The following is a 24157-nucleotide window of genomic DNA, read 5'->3' as shown; positions in this document are numbered from 1 at the left end:
TAGGTCTTCTTGCCTGCTTCGCAGCGGTCAACAAAGCTATTCTTTCAACCACCTCAGTAGCTTGATAGCCAACAATAAACCGAAACATTGACGGTCATAGGCCATTTTTGTGAACATTAACTAATCTTAGTGTTTTAAACACACGTCTGTTTACGTATCTACTGGTTAAGTTTGACCTAATTTGCTCAATACATTTGCAAACCTGTTAAGATTGAAACTGAGCCTAGCACTAGGATAGTCGCTAATGCTAAATAGCTAGCTAATATCTCCGACCATGAGCTCATTAAATTATTCCCCCTCTGCTAAAGAAGAGGAGGTTTGTTGCACGGAGACCGAAGCTCTGGGGCTGAACATTGTGGTGAAAGAAGAAGATGAGGGTGTTACAGTGAAAGGAGATGAAGACGTTTTCAGAATTAAAAAGGAGGAAGAGGAGGATGTTGCAGTGAAAGAAGAGAAAGAACATTTTGGGCCAGAAGAGGGGATAGAGGCTGTCACAGTGGAAGAAGAGGAAGTAGAAGCTTTCAGAATGAAAAAGGAGGAAGAGGAAGATATCACATTGAAAAAAGAGGAGGAGGATGTTACAGTGAAAGAAGAGAAAGAACGATTTGGAGTGAAAGAGGAAGAGGGGATAGAGGCTGTCACAGTGGAAGAGGAGGAGGTAGAAGCTTTCAGAATTAAAAAGGAGGAAGAGGAGGCTGTCACAGTGGAAGAGGAGGAGGTGGAAGCTTCGATAATGAAAAGGGAGGAAGAGGAAGATATCACATTGAAAAAAGAGGAGGAGGATGTTATACTGAAAGAAGAGAGCGAACATTTTGGAGTGAAAGAGGAAGAGGATGCTATCTCAATAAAAGAGGAGAAGGAAGACGTTTTGGGAGTGAAAGAGGATGATGAGGAGGAGGAAGAAGAAGAAGAAGAAGGAGGAGGGGAGGAGGAGGAGGAGACAGAAGATCTGATTAACACCAGTGAGTATTGTCTTAAAAACAGGGGGCACGAACTCTGCAGTTGTTGAACTAATGTGTGGTTTTTAAGGGGCATTCTATTGACGTTCTACACATGAATGTTGTTCTTTACTGAAGGATTCTGCGATTGGTCCTTGCGGTTTTTTAAACGGTTAAACTAGTGATATATAGGCCTAGCCATTCTTTCTTGGAGATTATAAACTGGGAGGTTGGATCCCTGAATGCTGATTGGCTGAAAGCCGTGGTATACCACGGGTATGACAAAACATACATTTTACTGCTCTAATTACGTTGGTAACCAGTTTATAATAACAATAAGGCAACTCGGGTGTTTGTGGTATATGGCCAATATTCCACGGCTAAGGGCTGTATCCAGGCACTCCGCGTTGCGTCGTGCTTAAGAACAGCCCACAGACGTGGAATATTGGCCACACCCCCCCAGGGCCTTATTGTTTAAATATAGCCTCATTTATAAATGCCCCACGAGCTTTAGTTCAACTGTCACAGTTCCCCATCAGAACCAATACTATAGGTTAAGTTGTACATTAAGCCCACACAAATCTAAATGTAGACATTTCTAACATATACAGTCCTAATGTTCCTGAAAAGAAAGTCGAGCTAAAATTAATGATGAATCGTTCGTGTTTAGTTTTATAAATAAAATATGTGAAATGTCCAGACTGGGTTTAATAGCCATACCCATTAAATAATACATTTTAAAATATAATCAATTTAAAAATTTTAAAAAAAAATCCAATTGTTAAAAACATACATTTTGTTATGTGATCTTGAATGATAATCACCGCCCCCTGAAGTTACTTAAATAATTTATTACTATTCGTCATGGAAGTAGCACTCATCACAAGGGGTGTCCAATCACATCCGCAGAGAACAACCAGTACACACCCGATTCAACTTATAAACCAATCATAGACTTCAATCAAGACTTGATTCGTTGTTACTGATTGGTTAGAACAAAAATCTACTACCGCACTGGCCCTCTGTGGATAAGAACCACCACACCGGCCCTCTGTGGAACAGAACCGCCACACCGGCCCTCTGTGGAACAGAACCACCACACTGGCCCTCTGTGGATAAGAACCACCACACTGGCCCTCTGTGGAACAGAACCACCACCCCGGCCCTCTGTGGATAAGAACCACCACACTGGCCCTCTGTGGAACAGAACCACCACACCGGCCCTCTGTGGATAAGAACCACCACACTGGCCCTCTGTGGATAAGAACCACCACACTGGCCCTCTGTGGAACAGAACCACCACACTGGCCCTCTGTGGATAAGAATCACCACACTGGCCCTCTGTGGAACAGAACCACCACACCGGCCCTCTGTGGATAAGAACCACCACACTGGCCCTCTGTGGATAAGAACCACCACACTGGCCCTCTGTGGAACAGAACCACCACACCGGCCCTCTGTGGATAAGAACCACCACACTGGCCCTCTGTGGATAAGAACCACCACACTGGCCCTCTGTGGAACAGAACCACCACACCGGCCCTCTGTGGATAAGAACCACCACACTGGCCCTCTGTGGATAAGAACCACCACACTGGCCCTCTGTGGAACAGAACCACCACACCGGCCCTCTGTGGAACAGAACCACCACACTGGCCCTCTGTGGATAAGAACCACCACACTGGCCCTCTGTGGAACAGAACCACCACACTGGCCCTCTGTGGATAAGAACCACCACACCGGCCCTCTGTGGAAAGAACCACCACACTGACCCTCTGTGGAACAGAACCACCACACCGGCCCTCTGTGGATAAGAACCACCACACTGGCCCTCTGTGGATAAGAACCACCACACTGGCCCTCTGTGGAACAGAACCACCACACCGGCCCTCTGTGGAAAGAACCACCACACTGGCCCTCTGTGGAACAGAACCACCACACTGGCCCTCTGTGGATAAGAACCACCACACTGGCCCTCTGTGGAACAGAACCACCACACTGGCCCTCTGTGGATAAGAACCACCACACTGACCCTCTGTGGATAAGAACCACCACACAGGCCCTCTGTGGATAAGAACCACCACACTGACCCTCTGTGGATAAGAACCACCACACAGGCCCTCTGTGGAACAGAACATCTCATATCAGAGAGCTCTGTGAATTTGTTCCATATGAAGGGTGCAAAAAACCTAAAATCATCTTTTTACCCAACTCTGTTGAGACCGAAGGAGCCCCCAGGGTTATCCAACTCTGTTGAGACCGAAGGAGCCCCCAGGGTTATCCAAGCCTGAGACCAGGTTCGGTCATTCTGTTGGTCTAAATGTAATTCATGATGATAGATACATAGGAAGTTTCTACATGAGTGCTTTGTAGATAAACACAAGAAAATGCTCTCTTTGCATACAAAGAGGCCCAACCCACTTTTTGATACGAAACACAATGGTGAGATCTAGAACCATCAGCAGTAATAAACCTAAGGGCCCAATGGTGAGTTCTAGAACCATCAGCAGTAATAAACCTAAGGGCCCAATGGTGAGTTCTAGAACCATCAGCAGTAATAAACCTAAGGGCCCAATGGTGAGTTCTAGAACCATCAGCAGTAATAAACCTAAGGGCCCAATGGTGAGTTCTAGAACTATCAGCAGTAATAAACCTAAGGACCCAATGGTGAGTTCTAGAACCATCAGCAGTAATAAACCTAAGGGCCCAATGGTGAGTTCTAGAACCATCAGCAGTAATAAACCTAAGGGCCCAATGGTGAGTTCTAGAACCATCAGCAGTAATAAACCTAAGGGCCCAATGGTGAGTTCTAGAACCATCATCAGTAATAAACCTAAGGGCCCAATGGTGAGTTCTAGAACCATCAGCAGTAATAAACCTAAGGGTCCAATGCTGAGTTCTAGAACCATCAGCAGTAATAAACCTAAGGGCCTGTCGTGCCAAATAATGTCCCCAGGCCAAATAGCGTCCCCCTCTACATCACAATGGGATTCGATTAACTATTAGCGTCCGTTGCTATATCAACGGTGCGATGACCTAATGATTAGAATTTTGCAGCCTAAATTACGTTATTTTCATCATTGCTATGCTAACAAGGCTGATTTCCGCTACAATTTTGCTGTTTAGTTTAGCTAAAAAAATGAAAACATTAATTCAAACTATTTTTTTGCCACGTTGTAAACATTTCAACATGAAGTCCATGTCTTAAACGTTGCTACGTTTTGTAAATGGCAAAGAGAACGTGTCATCTGCTTGACACATTCAAGTCACTTACCTTACAGACCAGGAAGTCAGGGAGAGGAGAGAGAGGATGAGGAGTCATCTGCTTGACACATTAAAGTCACTTACCTTACAGACCAGGAAGTCAGCTAATTTCCACTCCATTCATATGCAAATCCATTTAATTCACACACTGGCTTGTCTGGCTGTGATGTTTTTAATTTAACCTGCCCTTCCCTCATCTACACTGAAATAATATCATTTCAACAGTCTATTATGATCTCACATAGCTCAGATACGTCTCTGTTGTAGGTCCCTGGACTAGTCAGGATAACTTAGAGCTCACAGTAATGAACACCTTGTGGAACAGCTGTGAAAACCAACCTGACATTATTTAAGATTTGAATACATAAACTTTGGTGGTTTTTGGTACTGTCATTAATTTATTTTCACAGATTTTTTTTGTTGTTGTTGTGCACTCACATGGCAATCATAGACTAAAATACTGATTTCTGGAGTGTGGAATTCTGCCTGTCACTTGTTCTCAGAAAGGGGGACTTGAAGAGGGAGACAGAAAAGTCCAGACATTGCTGCTCTCTCTTTTGTTCTGAGTGTTTGCGGTGCTAGTAGTTTTTAGTTCATCTGTGTATCTCTCATAGTATGTGGCCAGTTATGATACAGCAAGAAAACTTTCTCGGCAGATAATGACATCAACAGTAGCTGTGTATAACAATGCAAGGCTTATTTCACAGTAAAATAAGATAACATCTATGTATAACAATGCAATGCTTATTTCACAGTAAAATAAGATAACATTTATGTATAACAATGCAAGGCTTATTTAACAGTAAAATAAGCCAACCATTTAAGCTGAGATCTATTATCTTGTTGAGGTTCACCAAGTTATGTTGCTACTGTATACAGTGGGGCAAAAAAGTATTTAGTCAGCCACCAATTGTGCAAGTTCTCCCACTTAAAAAGATGAGAGAGGCCTGTAATTTTCATTATAGGTACACTTCAACTATGACAGACAAAATGAGGAAAGAAAATCCAGAAAATCACATTGTAGGATTTTTTATGAATTTATTTGCAAATTATGGTGGAAAATAAGTATTTTTGACAAACTGACATGCATGGGTCTAAACTATGTAGCAGTGAATTGGTTTAGGTCTTATATGACCAACAGAACACAAGTATGTAATATTGGTGATGTCAGAGGCCAGATAAATATTTTATGGAATACCGCAGGGATCCGTTTTAGGGCCTCTCTTATTTCTTATATACGTTAATGATATGCCAGATACAGTAATGAGTACATGTATGTCAGTTTCATCAAGGAGAATGTCATTGGTCCACAGTGTCAAAAGCTTTCTGCGAGTCTAACGTGACCATACCTGTATAGTTCCCCCTTCTCACTTTCCTGCTTGATGTGGTCAAAAAAAAAGGTGGATAAGGCAAGTCATCCGTGAATCCGGAATGAAGCCAGACTGGAGTTCATAAAGAAGTTTTATCCCTCAAGTTGATTACAAAAACAAATCTCTCAACAACTTTGGATGAGGTGCCGAGGATTGACACAGGCCTGTTGTTTCCTACATGCTCTTCTTGTGGAGTGGAACCGCCCCGGGGCTGTTTTTGGATGAGGTGCTGAGGATTGACACAGGCCTGTTGTTTCCTACATGCTCTTCTTGTGGAGTGGAACCGCCCCGGGGCTGTTTTGGATGAGGTGCCGAGGATTGACACAGGCCTGTAGTTTCCTACATGCTCTTCTTGTGGAGTGGAACCGCCCCTGGGCTGTTTTGAGATCCTTGGGAAATGTACCACTACTAATAGAAAGGTTTACAAATATGTGTTATCCTTTTAGCAGTGACATATGAACCTTGCAGGAAGGTTATCCAGTCCAGTTGCTTTTGTTGGTGCTCTTTAAGCATCGTAGATTGTTAACTTGGTCCTGTTATCATGCACAACTCAAACATACCTTTGCTATGGTAAAAAGTTGGTAATGAAAGACTGGTCATAGTGTCCAGAGAAGGTCGGTAACTTCTTAACCAGAGATGAGGCTATAGTGGTTAAAAAAAATATGTAAATAATTTGCAACCTTTGCCTGGTCATAACATAAAACATCATCAATATCCAGACCTAAAGGGTTTTTACCTTGTGCAGAGTTTCTGGGCCAATGTCCTTTACATCAGCCTCAAACTGTGGAAGAGTTTCTGGGCCAATGTCCTTTACATCAGCCTCAAACTGTGGAAGAGTTTAAGTTGTCATTAACGGCATCTATATAGTGTTTGGATTTGGCCTTATCCATTTTGTATCTTCCCTGGTTTCTACAGTTAATATAACCGCCATCATCTTGTTGTAGATTTTGTCCTTCTGAATCTGGCCAGGTAGCGATCCCTTTTTCCTTATGAGGTCTAAGATCTCGGGAAGTGATCCATTTCTCACTGACCGCTGTTTTGATTCTGAATTTGTTTCATCGGAACCAGAGAGTCGAGTGCAGACAGAAACAGATCTTTTAAAAAAGATACCAAGCTTAATCTGCATCGTCACAGTTTAGTACATGAGACCAATCCAAAATTCCAAGGACCTCTACAAAACGTTCTTTTGAGTATTGTGTCATAGACAGTACCTTCATGTTTTCATTACCTGCCTTTAGTTTGGATGTCTTACGGGTACAGCAGTTTACCATATGATCACTAAAACCAAATACTTAAGACTCCTCTGACTGACAGACGTTCTCTTGATCTGATACAAATTCAGTTGATTTACAGTCAATACACACCCGGGTTGGTTCAACAATCAGTTGTTTTAGTCCAAATAACTGTTACTGTAATAAATGATGCCAATGTGTTTACATTAATTGAATTCCCTTAATCTATTTTATGAGAATTTGTAAGGTTCTTGTTTGCATAAAATAGACGGAGACCAGTCTTATCAATAATAGGTAACAGAATTTATTCTCGGAGCGCGCTGCCACGTTACCACGAGCAACAGTTTATATACAATAACATGACGTCATTTCATTACTTCTAAAAATGAATCCCGACCCGTTCAAAGGGAACTTTAAAAGTTCATTCTAAGTTTATTCTGACCCCCCTAGCACAGGACACACAACATAACTGAATTCACTTTTGACCCCCCAACATTATCGATCACCACTTAGTTGACAGTTCTAATTAACAGAAAACCTAGGAATGCACTCACTGCCTTATCTAAAACACCCCAGAGCTCAGTTTCGTCGGTTCAACCATAGGTTAACTACCTTATCTGTTTACTTAATCCACAAACCATTCGCTTCTACCTAGTTGGAATGGTGTTCATTAACTTTAATTACTCCTTGTCCGTGTCACACGATCCCTTCTTATGAACTCATATTGTCCGTGTCACACAATCCCTTCTTATGAACTCATATTGTCCGTGTCACACAATCCCTTCTTATGAACTCATATTGTCCGTGTCACACAATCCCTTCTTATGAACTCATATTGTCCGTGTCACACGATCCCTTCTTATGAACTCATATTGTCCGTGTCACACGATCCCTTCTTATGAACTCATATTGTCCGTGTCACACGATCCCTTCTTATGAACTCATATTGTCCGTGTCACACAATCCCTTCTTATGAACTCATATTGTCCGTGTCACACAATCCCTTCTTATGAACTCATATTGTCCGTGTCACACAATCCCTTCTTATGAACTCATATTGTCCGTGTCACACGATCCCTTCTTATGAACTCATATTGTCCGTGTCACACGATCCCTTCTTATGAACTCATATTGTCCGTGTCACACGATCCCCTTCTTATGAACTCATATTGTCCGTGTCACACAATCCCTTCTTATGAACTCATATTGTCCGTGTCACACGATCCCTTCTTATGAACTCATATTGTCCGTGTCACACGATCCCTTCTTATGAACTCATATTGTCCGTGTCACACGATCCCTTCTTATGAACTCATATTGTCCGTGTCACACAATCCCTTCTTATGAACTCATATTGTCCGTGTCACACAATCCCTTCTTATGAACTCATATTGTCCGTGTCACACGATCCCTTCTTATGAACTCATATTGTCCGTGTCACACGATCCCTTCTTATGAACTCATATTGTCCGTGTCACACAATCCCTTCTTATGAACTCATATTGTCCGTGTCACACGATCCCTTCTTATGAACTCATATTGTCCGTGTCACACGATCCCTTCTTATGAACTCATATTGTCCGTGTCACACGATCCCTTCTTATGAACTCATATTGTCCGTGTCACACGATCCCTTCTTATGAACTCATATTGTTAATCAGATATAATAAAAACAGAGTATAAGTTTACTTAGTTACAGTTCTATTTAAAATGAGAATATTGTTTATTCATTTATTCATAATATTCCTAACAATAACTGATTTAAAATTATACAGGGCATTTACTAGTGTACTTTTCCTGGGTGGTAACTGCACATTTTGTATTGAAATCGGCAAGCAGAATACCTTTCGATCACAGCAATTCGATTCCAGTAAATGATTCTGCTTAGAAGGCCGATAGCACAGACCAACAAGTACAGGACGACATTTAGGAAGAAGTATATCTACCGGTGCAACCTCAAGACCATCCATTGTCAGATCTGAACGACAGTTAAAATACACATCATTCCTATTTTTTTTTTTTAAACAAACAAAAAAAACTACACATGCCGTCACTGTTTTTGGTTTTGGGTCAATTCTATGAACGCTATAACCCGGTAGCTCAACCTCATCGTCCCCAAGTGTCCCATCGAGTCATGTCTCAGTCACAGGAACTACTGCAGCCCGGGTGTTAGAAGCGAGGGGTTTTAATTCCTCTAATGTCGGCAGCAGGCTCCGTGCGTTCACATGGATAGAATGAAGTCCTCTCCGAGTCATGTCTCAGTCACAGTAACTACTGCAGCCCGGGTGTTAGAAGCGAGGGGTTTTAATTCCTCTAATGTTGGCAGCAGGCTCCGTGCGTTCACATGGATAGAATGAAGTCCTCTCCGAGTCATGTCTCAGTCACAGTAACTACTGCAGTCCGGGTGTTAGAAGCGAGGGGTTTTAATTCCTCTAATGTCGGCAGCAGGCTCCGTGCGTTCACATGGATAGAATGAAGTCCTCTCCGATTGAAACAGTCAAACAGGTCATTTTCTGTGTCCGCTTTTGAATTCTTCCTTACGGTCTTACCACAGTTTGGGCATCGTTGTTTAGCTTGCTTTGTGGTGTTTGGGCCAGGACGAGGGGGTGTACATCCCCATAGAGTAGCAGGCTGAAGGTAACAAGCAGCTTGTTGGAGTTAACACCTGATCTCAGCGGCGCTGTTTCCTGTCTACATTCCCTGAGCGGCTCGGCTGTTCTTGTAGGAAAGGTGATATCAGGTAAAGTTGTCCACAGCCGAAGTTCACAATATGGAAGGGAAGGTTTCCATCCACATCTTCCTGTGTAGGTGGAATATCTGGGATCATCGCCATGTTTGAATTGTAGAATAAATCAGAAACGCCAAACTAATAGCTAGAGGCATAATATATCAATATAATAACGGAACGGGAGTTTGGGATCATCGCCTGTTTGAATTGTAGAATCAATTCGAAACGGCTAGAGCCATAATATTTTTTTCATTTTATTTACCTTTATTTAACTAGGCAAGTCAGTTAAGAACACGTTCTTATTTTCAATGACGACCTAGGAACAGGGGCAGAACGACAGACCTTGTCACCTCGGGGATTTAATCTTGCAACCTTTCGGTTACAAGTCCAACACTATAACCACTAGGCTACCTGCCGCCCCCAATAGATCAATATAATAACAAGATGCAATCATTTAGCTGTTAGTGAGAAGAGCGGAAATGTATAATTATTGTAAATGTGGAAACGAATTGGTCCAAGAAAGGCAAAAGCTTTCTCAGCGTTACCACAAACAAAAAATGAAAGGGGAAGGAAGTAGATCTATTATCTTGTTGTGGTTCACCAAGTTATGTCGCTACTGTAATAATGACTGACATGTGGTACGGCTGTTAGCGTGAAAATCCCATCTGTTTCATTAGCAGGAAATAGTCATTACCCAAGTGAAAGTGGAAGGAAGTAGATCTATTATCAACACAGTCACATCTTCGTTTTTACATGAAGTATTATCACTTTATCTGACAAGGTACTAAACATATTGGGGAAATGTGTTTATCTTGAGAGTCAACACAAGTTTTTTCTTTTTTCAGCTTTTGAAATTGTCAATGAGTGGAAACTTACACAACTGTCAATAACTAAATAATCTGATTGGCTTAGAATTTAAAACTGGTATGGATACAACCACCACATGAACTGGTTGAAACAGGAAATATAATTTAAAACTGGTATGGATACAACCACCACATTAACTGGTTGAAACAGGAAATAGAATTTAAAACTGGTATGGATACAACACCACATTAACTGGTTGAAACAGGAAATAGAATTTAAAACTGGTATGGATACAACACCACATTAACTGGTTGAAACAGGAAATAGAATTTAAAACTGGTATGGATACAACCACCACATTAACTGGTTGAAACAGGAAATAGATTTAAAACTGGTACGGATACAACCACCACATTAACTGGTTGAAACAGGAAATAGATTTAAAACTGGTACGGATACAACCACCACATTAACTGGTTGAATCAGGAAATAGAATTAAAAACTGGTACGGATACAACCACCACATTAACTGAATACAACCACCACATTAACTGGATACAACCACCACATGAACTGGTTGAAACAGGAAATAGATTTAAAAACTGGTACGGATACAACCACCACATTAACTGGTTGAAACAGGAAATATAATTAAAAACTGGTACGGATACAACCACCACATTAACTGGTTGAAACAGGAAATAGAATTAAAAACTGGTATGGATACAACACCACATTAACTGGATACAACCACCACATTAACTGGTTGAAACAGGAAATAGAATTAAAAACTGGTACGGATACAACCACCACATTAACTGGTTGAAACAGGAAATATAATTAAAAACTGGTACGGATACAACCACCACATTAACTGGTTGAAACAGGAAATAGAATTAAAAACTGGTATGGATACAACACCACATTAACTGGATACAACCACCACATTAACTGGTTGAAACAGGAAAATAGAATTAAAAACTGGTATGGATACAACCACCACATTAACTGGTTGAAACAGGAAATATAATTAAAAACTGGTATGGATACAACCACCACATTAACTGGTTGAAACAGGAAATAGAATTTAAAACTGGTATGGATACAACCACCACATTAACTGGTTGAAACAGGAAATAGAATTTAAAACTGGTATGGATACAACCACCACATTAACTGGTTGAAACAGGAAATAGATTTAAAACTGGTACGGATACAACCACCACATTAACTGGATACAACACCACATTAACTGGATACAACCACCACATTAACTGGTTGAAACAGGAAATAGAATTAAAAACTGGTACGGATACAACCACCACATTAACTGGTTGAAACAGGAAATAGAATTAAAAACTGGTACGGATACAACCACCACATTAACTGGTTGAAACAGGAAATAGAATTAAAAACTGGTATGGATACAACACCACATTAACTGTATACAACCACCACATTAACTGGTTGAAACAGGAAATATAATTAAAAACTGGTATGGATACAACCACCACATTAACTGGTTGAAACAGGAAATAGAATTTAAAACTGGTATGGATACAACCACCACATTAACTGGTTGAAACAGGAAATAGAATTTAAAACTGGTATGGATACAACCACCACATTAACTGGTTGAAACAGGAAATAGATTTAAAACTGGTACGGATACAACCACCACATTAACTGGATACAACCACCACATTAACTGGATACAACCACCACATTAACTGGATACAACCACCACATTAACTGGATACAACCACCACATTAACTGGATACAACCACCACATTAACTGGATACAACCACCACATTAACTGGTTGAAACAGGGAAATAGCAGAAAATGTTAATAATTTGTAGTTATTTATTTGCATCCAAAGTTAGAAGTGTGATTAATAGTTACACTTTTACCCTGAGCTTGTTTTTCCTCCATTATTTGTAAACAATGTAGGCCTAATTGTAAACAAAGACTTATTCGCTCAACATGGTTACAACTATCATTTTGCATCCATAGCACTGTCAATGCATTTGAGTGGTTATGTTTCTCTAACCCCCATCCCTCAGCTTTATACCAAAACTGTGGCAGGATGTTGTTTGAACTGCAGATTTCCCCTTGAGATCTAGTAGCCTACCAAATAACAACAATGTATTATATACTGAGAGACCTAATCTAGTCTATTACATGTATCCTATACTGACTAGTCTGTTACATGTATCCTATACTGACTAGTCTATTACATGTATCCTATACTGACTAGTCTATTACATGTATCCTATACTGACTAGTCTATTTATCCATTAGGTCTAATACATGTATCCTATACTGACTAGTCTATTACATGTATCCTATACTGACTAGTCTATTACATGTATCCTATACTGACTAGTCTATTTATCCATTAGGTCTATTACATGTATCCTATACTGACTAGTCTATTTATCCATTAGGTCTAATACATGTATCCTATACTGACTAGTCTATTACATGTGTCCTATACTGACTAGTCTATTACATGTATCCTATACTGACTAGTCTATTACATGTGTCCTATACTGACTAGTCTATTACATGTATCCTATACTGACTAGTCTATTACATGTATCCTATACTGACTAGTCTATTACATGTATCCTATACTGACTAGTCTATTACATGTATCCTATACTGACTAGTCTATTTATCCATTAGGTCTATTACATGTATCCTATACTGACTAGTCTAATACATGTATCCTATACTGACTAGTCTATTACATGTATCCTATACTGACTAGTCTATTTATCCATTAGGTCTATTACATGTATCCTATACTGACTAGTCTATTACATGTATCCTATACTGACTAGTCTATTTATCCATTAGGTCTATTACATGTATCCTATACTGACTAGTCTATTACATGTATCCTATACTGACTAGTCTATTTATCCATTAGGTCTATTACATGTATCCTATACTGACTAGTCTATTTATCCATTAGGTCTATTACATGTATCCTATACTGACTAGTCTATTACATGTATCCTATACTGACTAGTCTATTACATGTATCCTATACTGACTAGTCTATTACATGTGTCCTATACTGACTAGTCTATTACATGTGTCCTATACTGACTAGTCTATTTATCCATTAGGTCTATTACATGTATCCTATACTGACTAGTCTATTACATGTATCCTATACTGACTAGTCTATTACATGTATCCTATACTGACTAGTCTATTACATGTGTCCTATACTGACTAGTCTATTACATGTATCCTATACTGACTAGTCTATTTATCCATTAGGTCTATTACATGTATCCTATACTGACTAGTCTATTTATCCATTAGGTCTATTACATGTATCCTATACTGACTAGTCTATTACATGTATCCTATACTGACTAGTCTATTTATCCATTAGGTCTATTACATGTATCCTATACTGACTAGTCTAATACATGTATCCTATACTGACTAGTCTATTACATGTATCCTATACTGACTAGTCTATTTATCCATTAGGTCTATTACATGTATCCTATACTGACTAGTCTAATACATGTATCCTATACTGACTAGTCTATTACATGTATCCTATACTGACTAGTCTATTACATGTATCCTATACTGACTAGTCTATTTATCCATTAGGTCTATTACATGTATCCTATACTGACTAGTCTATTACATGTATCCTATACTGACTAGTCTATTACATGTATCCTATACTGACTAGTCTATTACATGTATCCTATACTGACTAGTCTATTACATGTATCCTATACTGACTAGTCTATTACATGTATCCTATACTGACTAGTCTATTACATGTATCCTATACTGACTAGTCTATTACATGTATCCTATACTGACTAGTCTATTACATGTATCCTATACTGACTAGTCTATTACATGTATCCTATACTGACTAGTCTATTACATGTATCCTATACTGACTAGTCTGTTACATGTGTCCTATACTGACTAGTCTGTTACATGTATCCTATACTGATTAGTCTATTTATCCATTAGGTCTAATACATGTATCCTATACTGACTAGTCTATTACATGTATCCTATACTGACTAGTCTATTTATCCATTAGGTCTAATACATGTATCCTATACTGACTAGTCTATTACATGTATCCTATACTGACTAGTCTAATACATGTGTCCTATACTGACTAGTCTATTACATGTATCCTATACTGACTAGTCTATTACATGTATCCTATACTGACTAGTCTATTACATGTATCCTATACTGACTAGTCTATTACATGTATCCTATACTGACTAGTCTGTTACATGTATCCTATACTGACTAGTCTAATACATGTATCCTATACTGACTAGTCTAATTATCCATTAGGTCTAATACATGTATCCTATACTGACTAGTCTGTTACATGTATCCTATACTGACTAGTCTATTACATGTATCCTATACTGACTAGTCTATTACATGTATCCTATACTGACTAGTCTATTACATGTGTCCTATACTGACTAGTCTAATACATGTATCCTATACTGACTAGTCTAATACATGTATCCTATACTGACTAGTCTATTACATGTATCCTATACTGACTAGTCTATTTATCCATTAGGTCTAATACATGTATCCTATACTGACTAGTCTATTACATGTATCCTATACTGACTAGTCTATTACATGTATCCTATACTGACTAGTCTATTACATGTGTCCTATACTGACTAGTCTAGTTATCTATTAGGTCTAATACATGTATCCTATACTGACTAGTCTGTTACATGTGTCCTATACTGACTAGTCTAGTTATCCATTAGGTCTAATACATGTATCCTATACTGACTAGTCTATTACATGTATCCTATACTGACTAGTCTAATACATGTATCCTATACTGACTAGTCTATTTACATGTATCCTATACTGACTAGTCTATTACATGTATCCTATACTGACTAGTCTAATACATGTATCCTATACTGACTAGTCTATTACATGTATCCTATACTGACTAGTCTATTACATGTATCCTATACTGACTAGTCTATTACATGTATCCTATACTGACTAGTCTATTACATGTATCCTATACTGACTAGTCTATTACATGTATCCTATACTGACTAGTCTATTACATGTATCCTATACTGACTAGTCTAATACATGTATCCTATACTGACTAGTCTATTACATGTATCCTATACTGACTAGTCTGTTACATGTGTCCTATACTGACTAGTCTAGTTATCCATTAGGTCTAATACATGTATCCTATACTGACTAGTCTATTACATGTATCCTATACTGACTAGTCTATTTATCCATCAGGTCTATTACATGTGTCCTATACTGACTAGTCTATTACATGTATCCTATACTGACTAGTCTATTACATGTATCCTATACTGACTAGTCTATTTATCCATTAGGTCTATTACATGTATCCTATACTGACTAGTCTATTACATGTATCCTATACTGACTAGTCTATTACATGTATCCTATACTGACTAGTCTATTACATGTATCCTATACTGACTAGTCTATTACATGTATCCTATACTGACTAGTCTATTACATGTATCCTATACTGACTAGTCTATTACATGTATCCTATACTGACTAGTCTATTACATGTATCCTATACTGACTAGTCTATTACATGTATCCTATACTGACTAGTCTGTTACATGTATCCTATACTGACTAGTCTGTTACATGTATCCTATACTGACTAGTCCATTACATGTATCCTATACTGACTAGTCTGTTACATGTATCCTATACTGACTAGTCTGTTACATGTATCCTATACTGACTAGTCTATTACATGTATCCTGTACTGACTAGTCCATTACATGTATCCTATACTGACTAGTCTAATACATGTATCCTATACTGACTAGTCTATTACATGTATCCTATACTGACTAGTCTGTTACATGTGTCCTATACTGACTAGTCTAGTTATCCATTAGGTCTAATACATGTATCCTATACTGACTAGTCTAATTATCTATTAGGTCTAATACATGTATCCTATACTGACTAGTCTATTACATGTATCCTATACTGACTAGTCTATTTATCTATTAGGTCTAATACATGTATCCTATACTGACTAGTCTAATACATGTATCCTATACTGACTAGTCTATTTATCCATTAGGTATATTACATGTATCCTATACTGACTAGTCTATTACATGTATCCTATACTGACTAGTCTATTACATGTATCCTATACTGACTAGTCTATTACATGTATCCTATACTGACTAGTCTATTACATGTATCCTATACTGACTAGTCTATTACATGTATCCTATACTGACTAGTCTATTTATCCATTAGGTCTAATACATGTATCCTATACTGACTAGTCTATTACATGTATCCTATACTGACTAGTCTATTACATGTATCCTATACTGACTAGTCTATTTATCCATTAGGTCTAATACATGTATCCTATACTGACTAGTCTATTACATGTGTCCTATACTGACTAGTCTATTACATGTATCCTATACTGACTAGTCTATTACATGTATCCTATACTGACTAGTCTATTACATGTGTCCTATACTGACTAGTCTAGTTATCTATTAGGTCTAATACATGTATCCTATACTGACTAGTCTGTTACATGTGTCCTATACTGACTAGTCTAGTTATCCATTAGGTCTAATACATGTATCCTATACTGACTAGTCTATTACATGTATCCTATACTGACTAGTCTAATACATGTATCCTATACTGACTAGTCTATTACATGTATCCTATACTGACTAGTCTATTACATGTATCCTATACTGACTAGTCTAATACATGTATCCTATACTGACTAGTCTATTACATGTATCCTATACTGACTAGTCTGTTACATGTGTCCTATACTGACTAGTCTAGTTATCCATTAGGTCTAATACATGTATCCTATACTGACTAGTCTATTACATGTATCCTATACTGACTAGTCTATTACATGTATCCTATACTGACTAGTCTATTACATGTATCCTATACTGACTAGTCTATTACATGTATCCTATACTGACTAGTCTATTACATGTATCCTATACTGACTAGTCTAATACATGTATCCTATACTGACTAGTCTATTACATGTATCCTATACTGACTAGTCTGTTACATGTGTCCTATACTGACTAGTCTAGTTATCCATTAGGTCTAATACATGTATCCTATACTGACTAGTCTATTACATGTATCCTATACTGACTAGTCTATTACATGTATCCTATACTGACTAGTCTATTACATGTATCCTATACTGACTAGTCTATTACATGTATCCTATACTGACTAGTCTATTACATGTATCCTATACTGACTAGTCTATTACATGTATCCTATACTGACTAGTCTATTACATGTATCCTATACTGACTAGTCTATTACATGTATCCTATACTGACTAGTCTATTACATGTATCCTATACTGACTAGTCTATTACATGTATCCTATACTGACTAGTCTATTACATGTATCCTATACTGACTAGTCTATTTATCCATTAGGTCTATTACATGTATCCTATACTGACTAGTCTATTTATCCATTAGGTCTATTACATGTATCCTATACTGACTAGTCTATTTATCCATTAGGTCTATTACATGTATCCTATACTGACTAGTCTATTACATGTATCCTATACTGACTAGTCTATTACATGTATCCTATACTGACTAGTCCATTACATGTATCCTATACTGACTAGTCTATTTATCCATTAGGTCTATTACATGTATCCTATACTGACTAGTCTGTTACATGTATCCTATACTGACTAGTCTATTTATCCATTAGGTCTATTACATGTATCCTATACTGACTAGTATATTACATGTATCCTATACTGACTAGTCTATTACATGTATCCTATACTGACTAGTCTATTACATGTATCCTATACTGACTAGTCTGTTACATGTATCCTATACTGACTAGTATATTACATGTATCCTATACTGACTAGTCCATTACATGTATCCTATACTGACTAGTCTAATACATGTATCCTATACTGACTAGTCTATTACATGTATCCTATACTGACTAGTCTGTTACATGTGTCCTATACTGACTAGTCTAGTTATCCATTAGGTCTAATACATGTATCCTATACTGACTAGTCTAATACATGTATCCTATACTGACTAGTCTATTTATCCATTAGGTCTATTACATGTATCCTATACTGACTAGTCTATTTATCCATTAGGTCTAATACATGTATCCTATACTGACTAGTCTGTTACATGTATCCTATACTGACTAGTCTATTACATGTATCCTATACTGACTAGTCTGTTACATGTATCCTATACTGACTAGTCTATTTATCCATTAGGTCTATTACATGTATCCTATACTGACTAGTCTATTACATGTATCCTATACTGACTAGTCTGTTACATGTATCCTATACTGACTAGTCTATTTATCCATTAGGTCTAATACATGTATCCTATACTGACTAGTCTAATACATGTATCCTATACTGACTAGTCTATTACATGTATCCTATACTGACTAGTCTATTACATGTATCCTATACTGACTAGTCTATTACATGTATCCTATACTGACTAGTCTATTACATGTGTCCTATACTGACTAGTCTAATACATGTATCCTATACTGACTAGTCTATTACATGTATCCTATACTGACTAGTCTATTACATGTATCCTATACTGACTAGTCTATTACATGTATCCTATACTGACTAGTCTGTTACATGTATCATATACTGACTAGTCTAATTATCTATTAGGTCTAATACATGTATCCTATACTGACTAGTCTATTTATCCATTAGGTCTAATACATGTATCCTATACTGACTAGTCTATTACATGTATCCTATACTGACTAGTCTATTTATCCATTAGGTCTAATACATGTATCCTATACTGACTAGTCTATTACATGTATCCTATACTGACTAGTCTATTACATGTATCCTATACTGACTAGTCTATTTATCCATTAGGTCTAATACATGTATCCTATACTGACCTATACTGACTAGTCTATTTATCCATTGCTCTTTTATTGAGGGATCGAGTCTAGATTAAACCTCATAGGTAGACAGTTTTACCATGTGGAGGTTTCATTCAGGTCTCTCTGTTTAACCAAATACTCTGTCTTTGACAGGAGAGAGAACAGACTCTCATTCTGAAAGCGGGACGAGTCCTTCAGAAGAACCTGACCCAGAGACATCCAAACCAGCAAGAGCACACCACTGCTCCCAGTGTGGGAAGAGATTTATCCGGTTAGGGCACCTGAAAGAACATATGAAAACACATACAGGGGAGAAGCCTTATCACTGCTCCCAGTGTGGAAAGGGTTTTGGACAGTCAGGGCATCTAAAGGTGCATGAAAGAAGACACACTGGAGAGAAGCCATATCAATGCTCCCAGTGTGAAAAGAAATGTTTCTCACCAGGGGACCTGAAGTCACATGAGAGAACACACACACAGTCTTTAGAGAGGCCTTTCCAATGCGCTCAGTGTGGAAAGAGATTTATCCAGTCATCGCATCTGAAAGAGCATGAAAGAATACACACAGGAGAGAAGCCGTATCAATGCTCTCAGTGTGGAAAGGGTTTTAGATACTCAGGGCATTTAAAAGTGCATGAACGAACACACACTGGAGAGAAACCGTATCAATGCTCCCAGTGTCAAAAGGGTTTTTTCTCACCAGGGGACCTGAGAAAACATGAGAGAACACATTTAGTAGATAGGCCTTTCCAGTGCTCTCAATGTGGAAAGAGATTTATGCAGTCATCACATCTGAAAAAACACAAGAGAATACACACAGGCGAACAACCATTCCAATGCTCTCATTGTGGAAAAAGTTTTACCCGTTTAGGGAACTTGAAAACGCATGAGATGACACACACGGGAGAGAAGCCTTTCCACTGCTCCTTCTGTGGAAAACGTTTTACCCATTTAGGGAACCTGAAAATGCATGAGATGACACACACAGGAAATAAGCCTTATCACTGCTCCCAGTGTGGAAAAGGTTTTGGACACTCAGGGCATCTAAAAGTGCATGAAAGAACACACACTGGAGAGAAGCCATATCAATGCTCCCAATGTGAAAGTAAATTTTTCTCATCAGGGGACTTGAAATCACACGAGAGAACACACACTGTAGAGAGGCCTTTCCAATGCTCTCAGTGTGGAAAGAGTTTTACCCGGTTAGGGAATCTGAATATGCATTTGAGAACACACACAGGGGAGAAGCCATACCACTGTTCAGACTGTGGAAAGAGATTTATCCAGCTAGGGGACCTGAAATCACATGAGCGGACACACACAGGAGATAAGCCTTTCCAATGCTCTCAGTGTGGAAAAAGTTTTGCCTGGTTAGGGAACTTGAAAATGCACGAGAGAATACACACAGGAGAGAAGCCTTTCCACTGCTCCTTGTGTGGAAAGAGTTTTACCTTTTTAGGGACACTGAAAAAGCATGAGATGACACATACAGGAGAGAAGCCTTTCCAATGCTCCCAATGTGGAAAGAGTTTTACCCAGTTAGTGAATCTGAAAAGGCATGAAGGAACACACACGGGATAGAATCCTTTCCAGTGTTCTCAGTGTGGAAAGACATTTTCCCAGTCAGAGGACATGAAAATCACATAAGCGAATAGAGGCTGTGTTCTGACTTATAGTTTTGACAAACTTTTTGTGGTTTGGTTTATTTATAAATAGAATTGTAAGAAAAACAATAGGCTTACTTTTGTTCTTAGTTAATTTTTTCTCTCAAAACATGTTCACATCTAAAATTAGAATAGATTTTGCATGTATTTGATTTTCATTATGAATTGTTTTTGATAAATATAAACCCTTAAGTTTCATTATATGATTTGGATATTGTTATTTAAAAAATAAAAAATATGTAATTAATCATTCATGTGTTTTTCTTGATTCTGATCTTAAACCTCTGGAATTTAGTCGTTGTGTTTTTCATTGAGTTCATTTGTGTAGTAGTTATTATTAAGCTGTGTGATAATTAGATGACGTTCTGATAACATTGATAAGTTGTTGACATGATAAAACACCTCAATGTCCATCAGTACTCTTCCATCAGATAAAACACAGGTGCTGATTTGTAAAAATGATTTGATTATTTCAACATTTAACTGAATAAAAGTAAACTGATATTTTTTTTTTTAACTGTGTGGATGTTAATTTTATACACCTATATCTATGTATTGTTACACCATGTAGGAGCAGTATAGACCTAGTCTGTTCATTATATACATCTACATGATATATTGTTACACCATGTAGGAGCAGTATAGACCTAGTCTGTTCATTATATACATCTACATGATGTATTGTTACACCATGTAGGAGCAGTATAGACCTAGTCTGTTCATTATATACATCTACATGATGTATTGTTACACCATGTAGGAGCAGTATAGACCTAGTCTGTTCATTATATACATGATGTATTGTTACGTTCCTTATATACAGAGCATTTGGAAAGTATTCAGACCCCTTGAATTTTTTCCCACATTTTGTTACGTCACAGCCTTATTCGAAAATGTATGAAATCGTTCCCCCCCCCCCCCCCCCCCCCCAATCTGCAAACAATACCTCAAAATGACAAACGCAAAAAACTGGTTTTGTAAAATGCTTTTGCAAATGTATTAAAAATAAACAACTGAAATATTCAGAATGAGTAAGTGTGTCTGTTTGACTGATATTGTCAGTATTCAGAATGAGTAAGTGTGTCTGTTTGACTGATATTGTCAGTATTCAGAATGAGTAAGTGTGTCTGTTTGACTGATATTGTCAGTATTCAGAATGAGTAAGTGTGTCTGTTTGACTGATATTGTGTATTGGTTATTCAGTACTGTGTTGAAGCACCTTTGGCAGCGATTACAGACTCGAATCTTCTTGTGTATGACGCTACAAGCTTGGCACACCTGTATTTCTGGAGTTTCTCCCATTCTTCTCTGCAGATCCTCTCAAGCTCCGTCAGTGTGGATGGGGAGCGTTGCTGCACAGCTATTTTCAGGGCTCTCCAGAGATGTTTGATCGGGTTCAAGTCCGGGCTCTGGCTGGGCCACTCAAGGACATTCAGAGACTTGTCCCGAAGCCACTCCTGCGTTCTCTTGGCTGTGTGGTTAGGGTCATTGTCCTGGAAGGTGAAACTTTGCCCCAGTCTGAGGTCCTGGAGCAGGTTTTCATTAAGGATATCTCTGTAATTTGCTCTGTTCGTCTTTGCCTCGATCCTGACTAGTCTCACAGTCCCTGCCGCTGAAAAACATCCCCACAGCATGATGCTGCCACCACCATGCTTCACCGTAGGGATGGTGCCAGGTTTCCATGTTGACTTTTGGTATTCAATCAAATTTCAATCAAATTTATTTTATATAGCCCTTCGTACATCAGCTGATATCTCAAAGTGCTGTACAGAAACCCAGCCTAAAACCCCAAACAGCAAGCAATGCAGGTGAAGAAGCACGGCAGAGAGCAGAGAATTTTGTTTCTCATGGTGAGAGTCCTTTAGGTGTTATTATTTTTACATTTTAAATGTTACTTTAATTTAACTAGGCAAGTCAGTTTATGTTTATTTTCAATGACGGCCTACCGGGGAACAGTGGGTTAAATGCCTTGTTCAGGGGCAGAACGACAGATTTTTACCTTGTCGGTTCAGGGATTCGATCTTGCAACCTTTCGGTTACTAGTCCAACGCTCTAACCACTAGGCTACCCTGCCGCTCCATCACTAAGATATGTACATAACGTGTTATAACAGCATCCATCACATGGTTATAAACATGACATAATAAATGTCTTAGTCAGCAACTCTTGACAGCTTGGTGAAATCTCTCCAGGCGTTTATAACCATCATTAAAGATAGATGGATGGAACACAACATGATATCCAACCAGGAGATAAGAGTAAGGACCCTTTTGGAAAACTCCAAGTGGGCTGTCATGTACCTTTTACTGAGGAGTCGCTTCTGTCTGGCCACTCTACTACAAAAATGCCTGATTGGTGGAGTGCTGCAGAGATGGTTGTCCTTCTTGGAAGGTTCTCCCATCTCCACAGAGGAACTCTGGAGCTCTGTCAGAGTGACCATCACCTCCATGGTGATAATGAGGGATGTTGACCATAAACAAATGAACACAAAAGAAGTCCCTAATTGCTACAACCAAAAACAACAGTGTGTCTGTGTGGAGAGAGTCTCCTCGGTGTAGGGGGGGGGGGGGGGGGGGGGGGGGGTCTGGGATTTGAGCGGGCTGCCTCCTCGCTGGTTACTATGTTGCAATATCAATATTCTCAGAACCACTATGTTGATACAATGTTTCAATATTCTCAGAACCACTATGACACAATGTTTCAATATTCTCAGAACCACTATGACACAATGTTTCAATATTCTCAGAACCACTATGACACAATGTTTCAATATTCTCAGAACCACTATGTTGACACAATGTTTCAATATTCTCAGAGCCACTATGACACAATGTTTCAATATTCTCAGAACCACTATGTTGACACAATGTTTCAATATTCTCAGAACCACTATGACACAATGTTTCAATATTCTCAGAACCACTATGACACAATGTTTCAATATTCTCAGAACCACTATGTTGACACAATGTTTCAATATTCTCAGAACCACTATGACACAATGTGTCAATATTCTCAGAGCCACTATGAAACAATGTTTCAATATTCTCAGAGCCACTATGACACAATGTTTCAATATTCTCAGAGCCACTATGACACAATGTTTCAATATTCTCAGAGC

General features: G+C 38.5%; 1 protein-coding gene across 1 annotated transcript; it reads left to right on the top strand.

Moving 5' to 3' along the window:
* On the top strand, positions 1–21546 carry LOC110511604 (uncharacterized). The gene is made up of 2 exons (XM_036973142.2): positions 1–962; positions 19527–21546. The coding sequence occupies exons 1-2, from the start codon at positions 275–277 to the stop codon at positions 20951–20953; spliced, it is 2115 nt and encodes a 704-aa protein (XP_036829037.2). The 5' UTR covers positions 1–274; the 3' UTR covers positions 20954–21546.
* The last annotated feature ends 2611 nt before the right edge of the window (positions 21547–24157 follow it).

The sequence above is a fragment of the Oncorhynchus mykiss genome, chromosome 13 (genome assembly GCF_057628025.1).
Source record: "Oncorhynchus mykiss isolate SJ-2025 chromosome 13, ASM5762802v1, whole genome shotgun sequence".
NCBI lineage: Eukaryota > Metazoa > Chordata > Actinopteri > Salmoniformes > Salmonidae > Oncorhynchus > Oncorhynchus mykiss.
This window is presented reverse-complemented; position numbering and strand designations above follow the sequence as displayed.

What these genes read in the sequence shown, in the direction of transcription:
- LOC110511604 (XM_036973142.2), top strand. Translation starts at nt 275, where the DNA reads ATGAGCTCATTAAATTATTCCCCCTCTGCTAAAGAAGAGGAGGTTTGT. An exon ending in AGAAGATCTGATTAACACCA is followed by an intron (nt 963 to 19,526) that starts GTGAGTATTGTC and finishes TGTCTTTGACAG; the next exon opens with GAGAGAGAACAGACTCTCAT.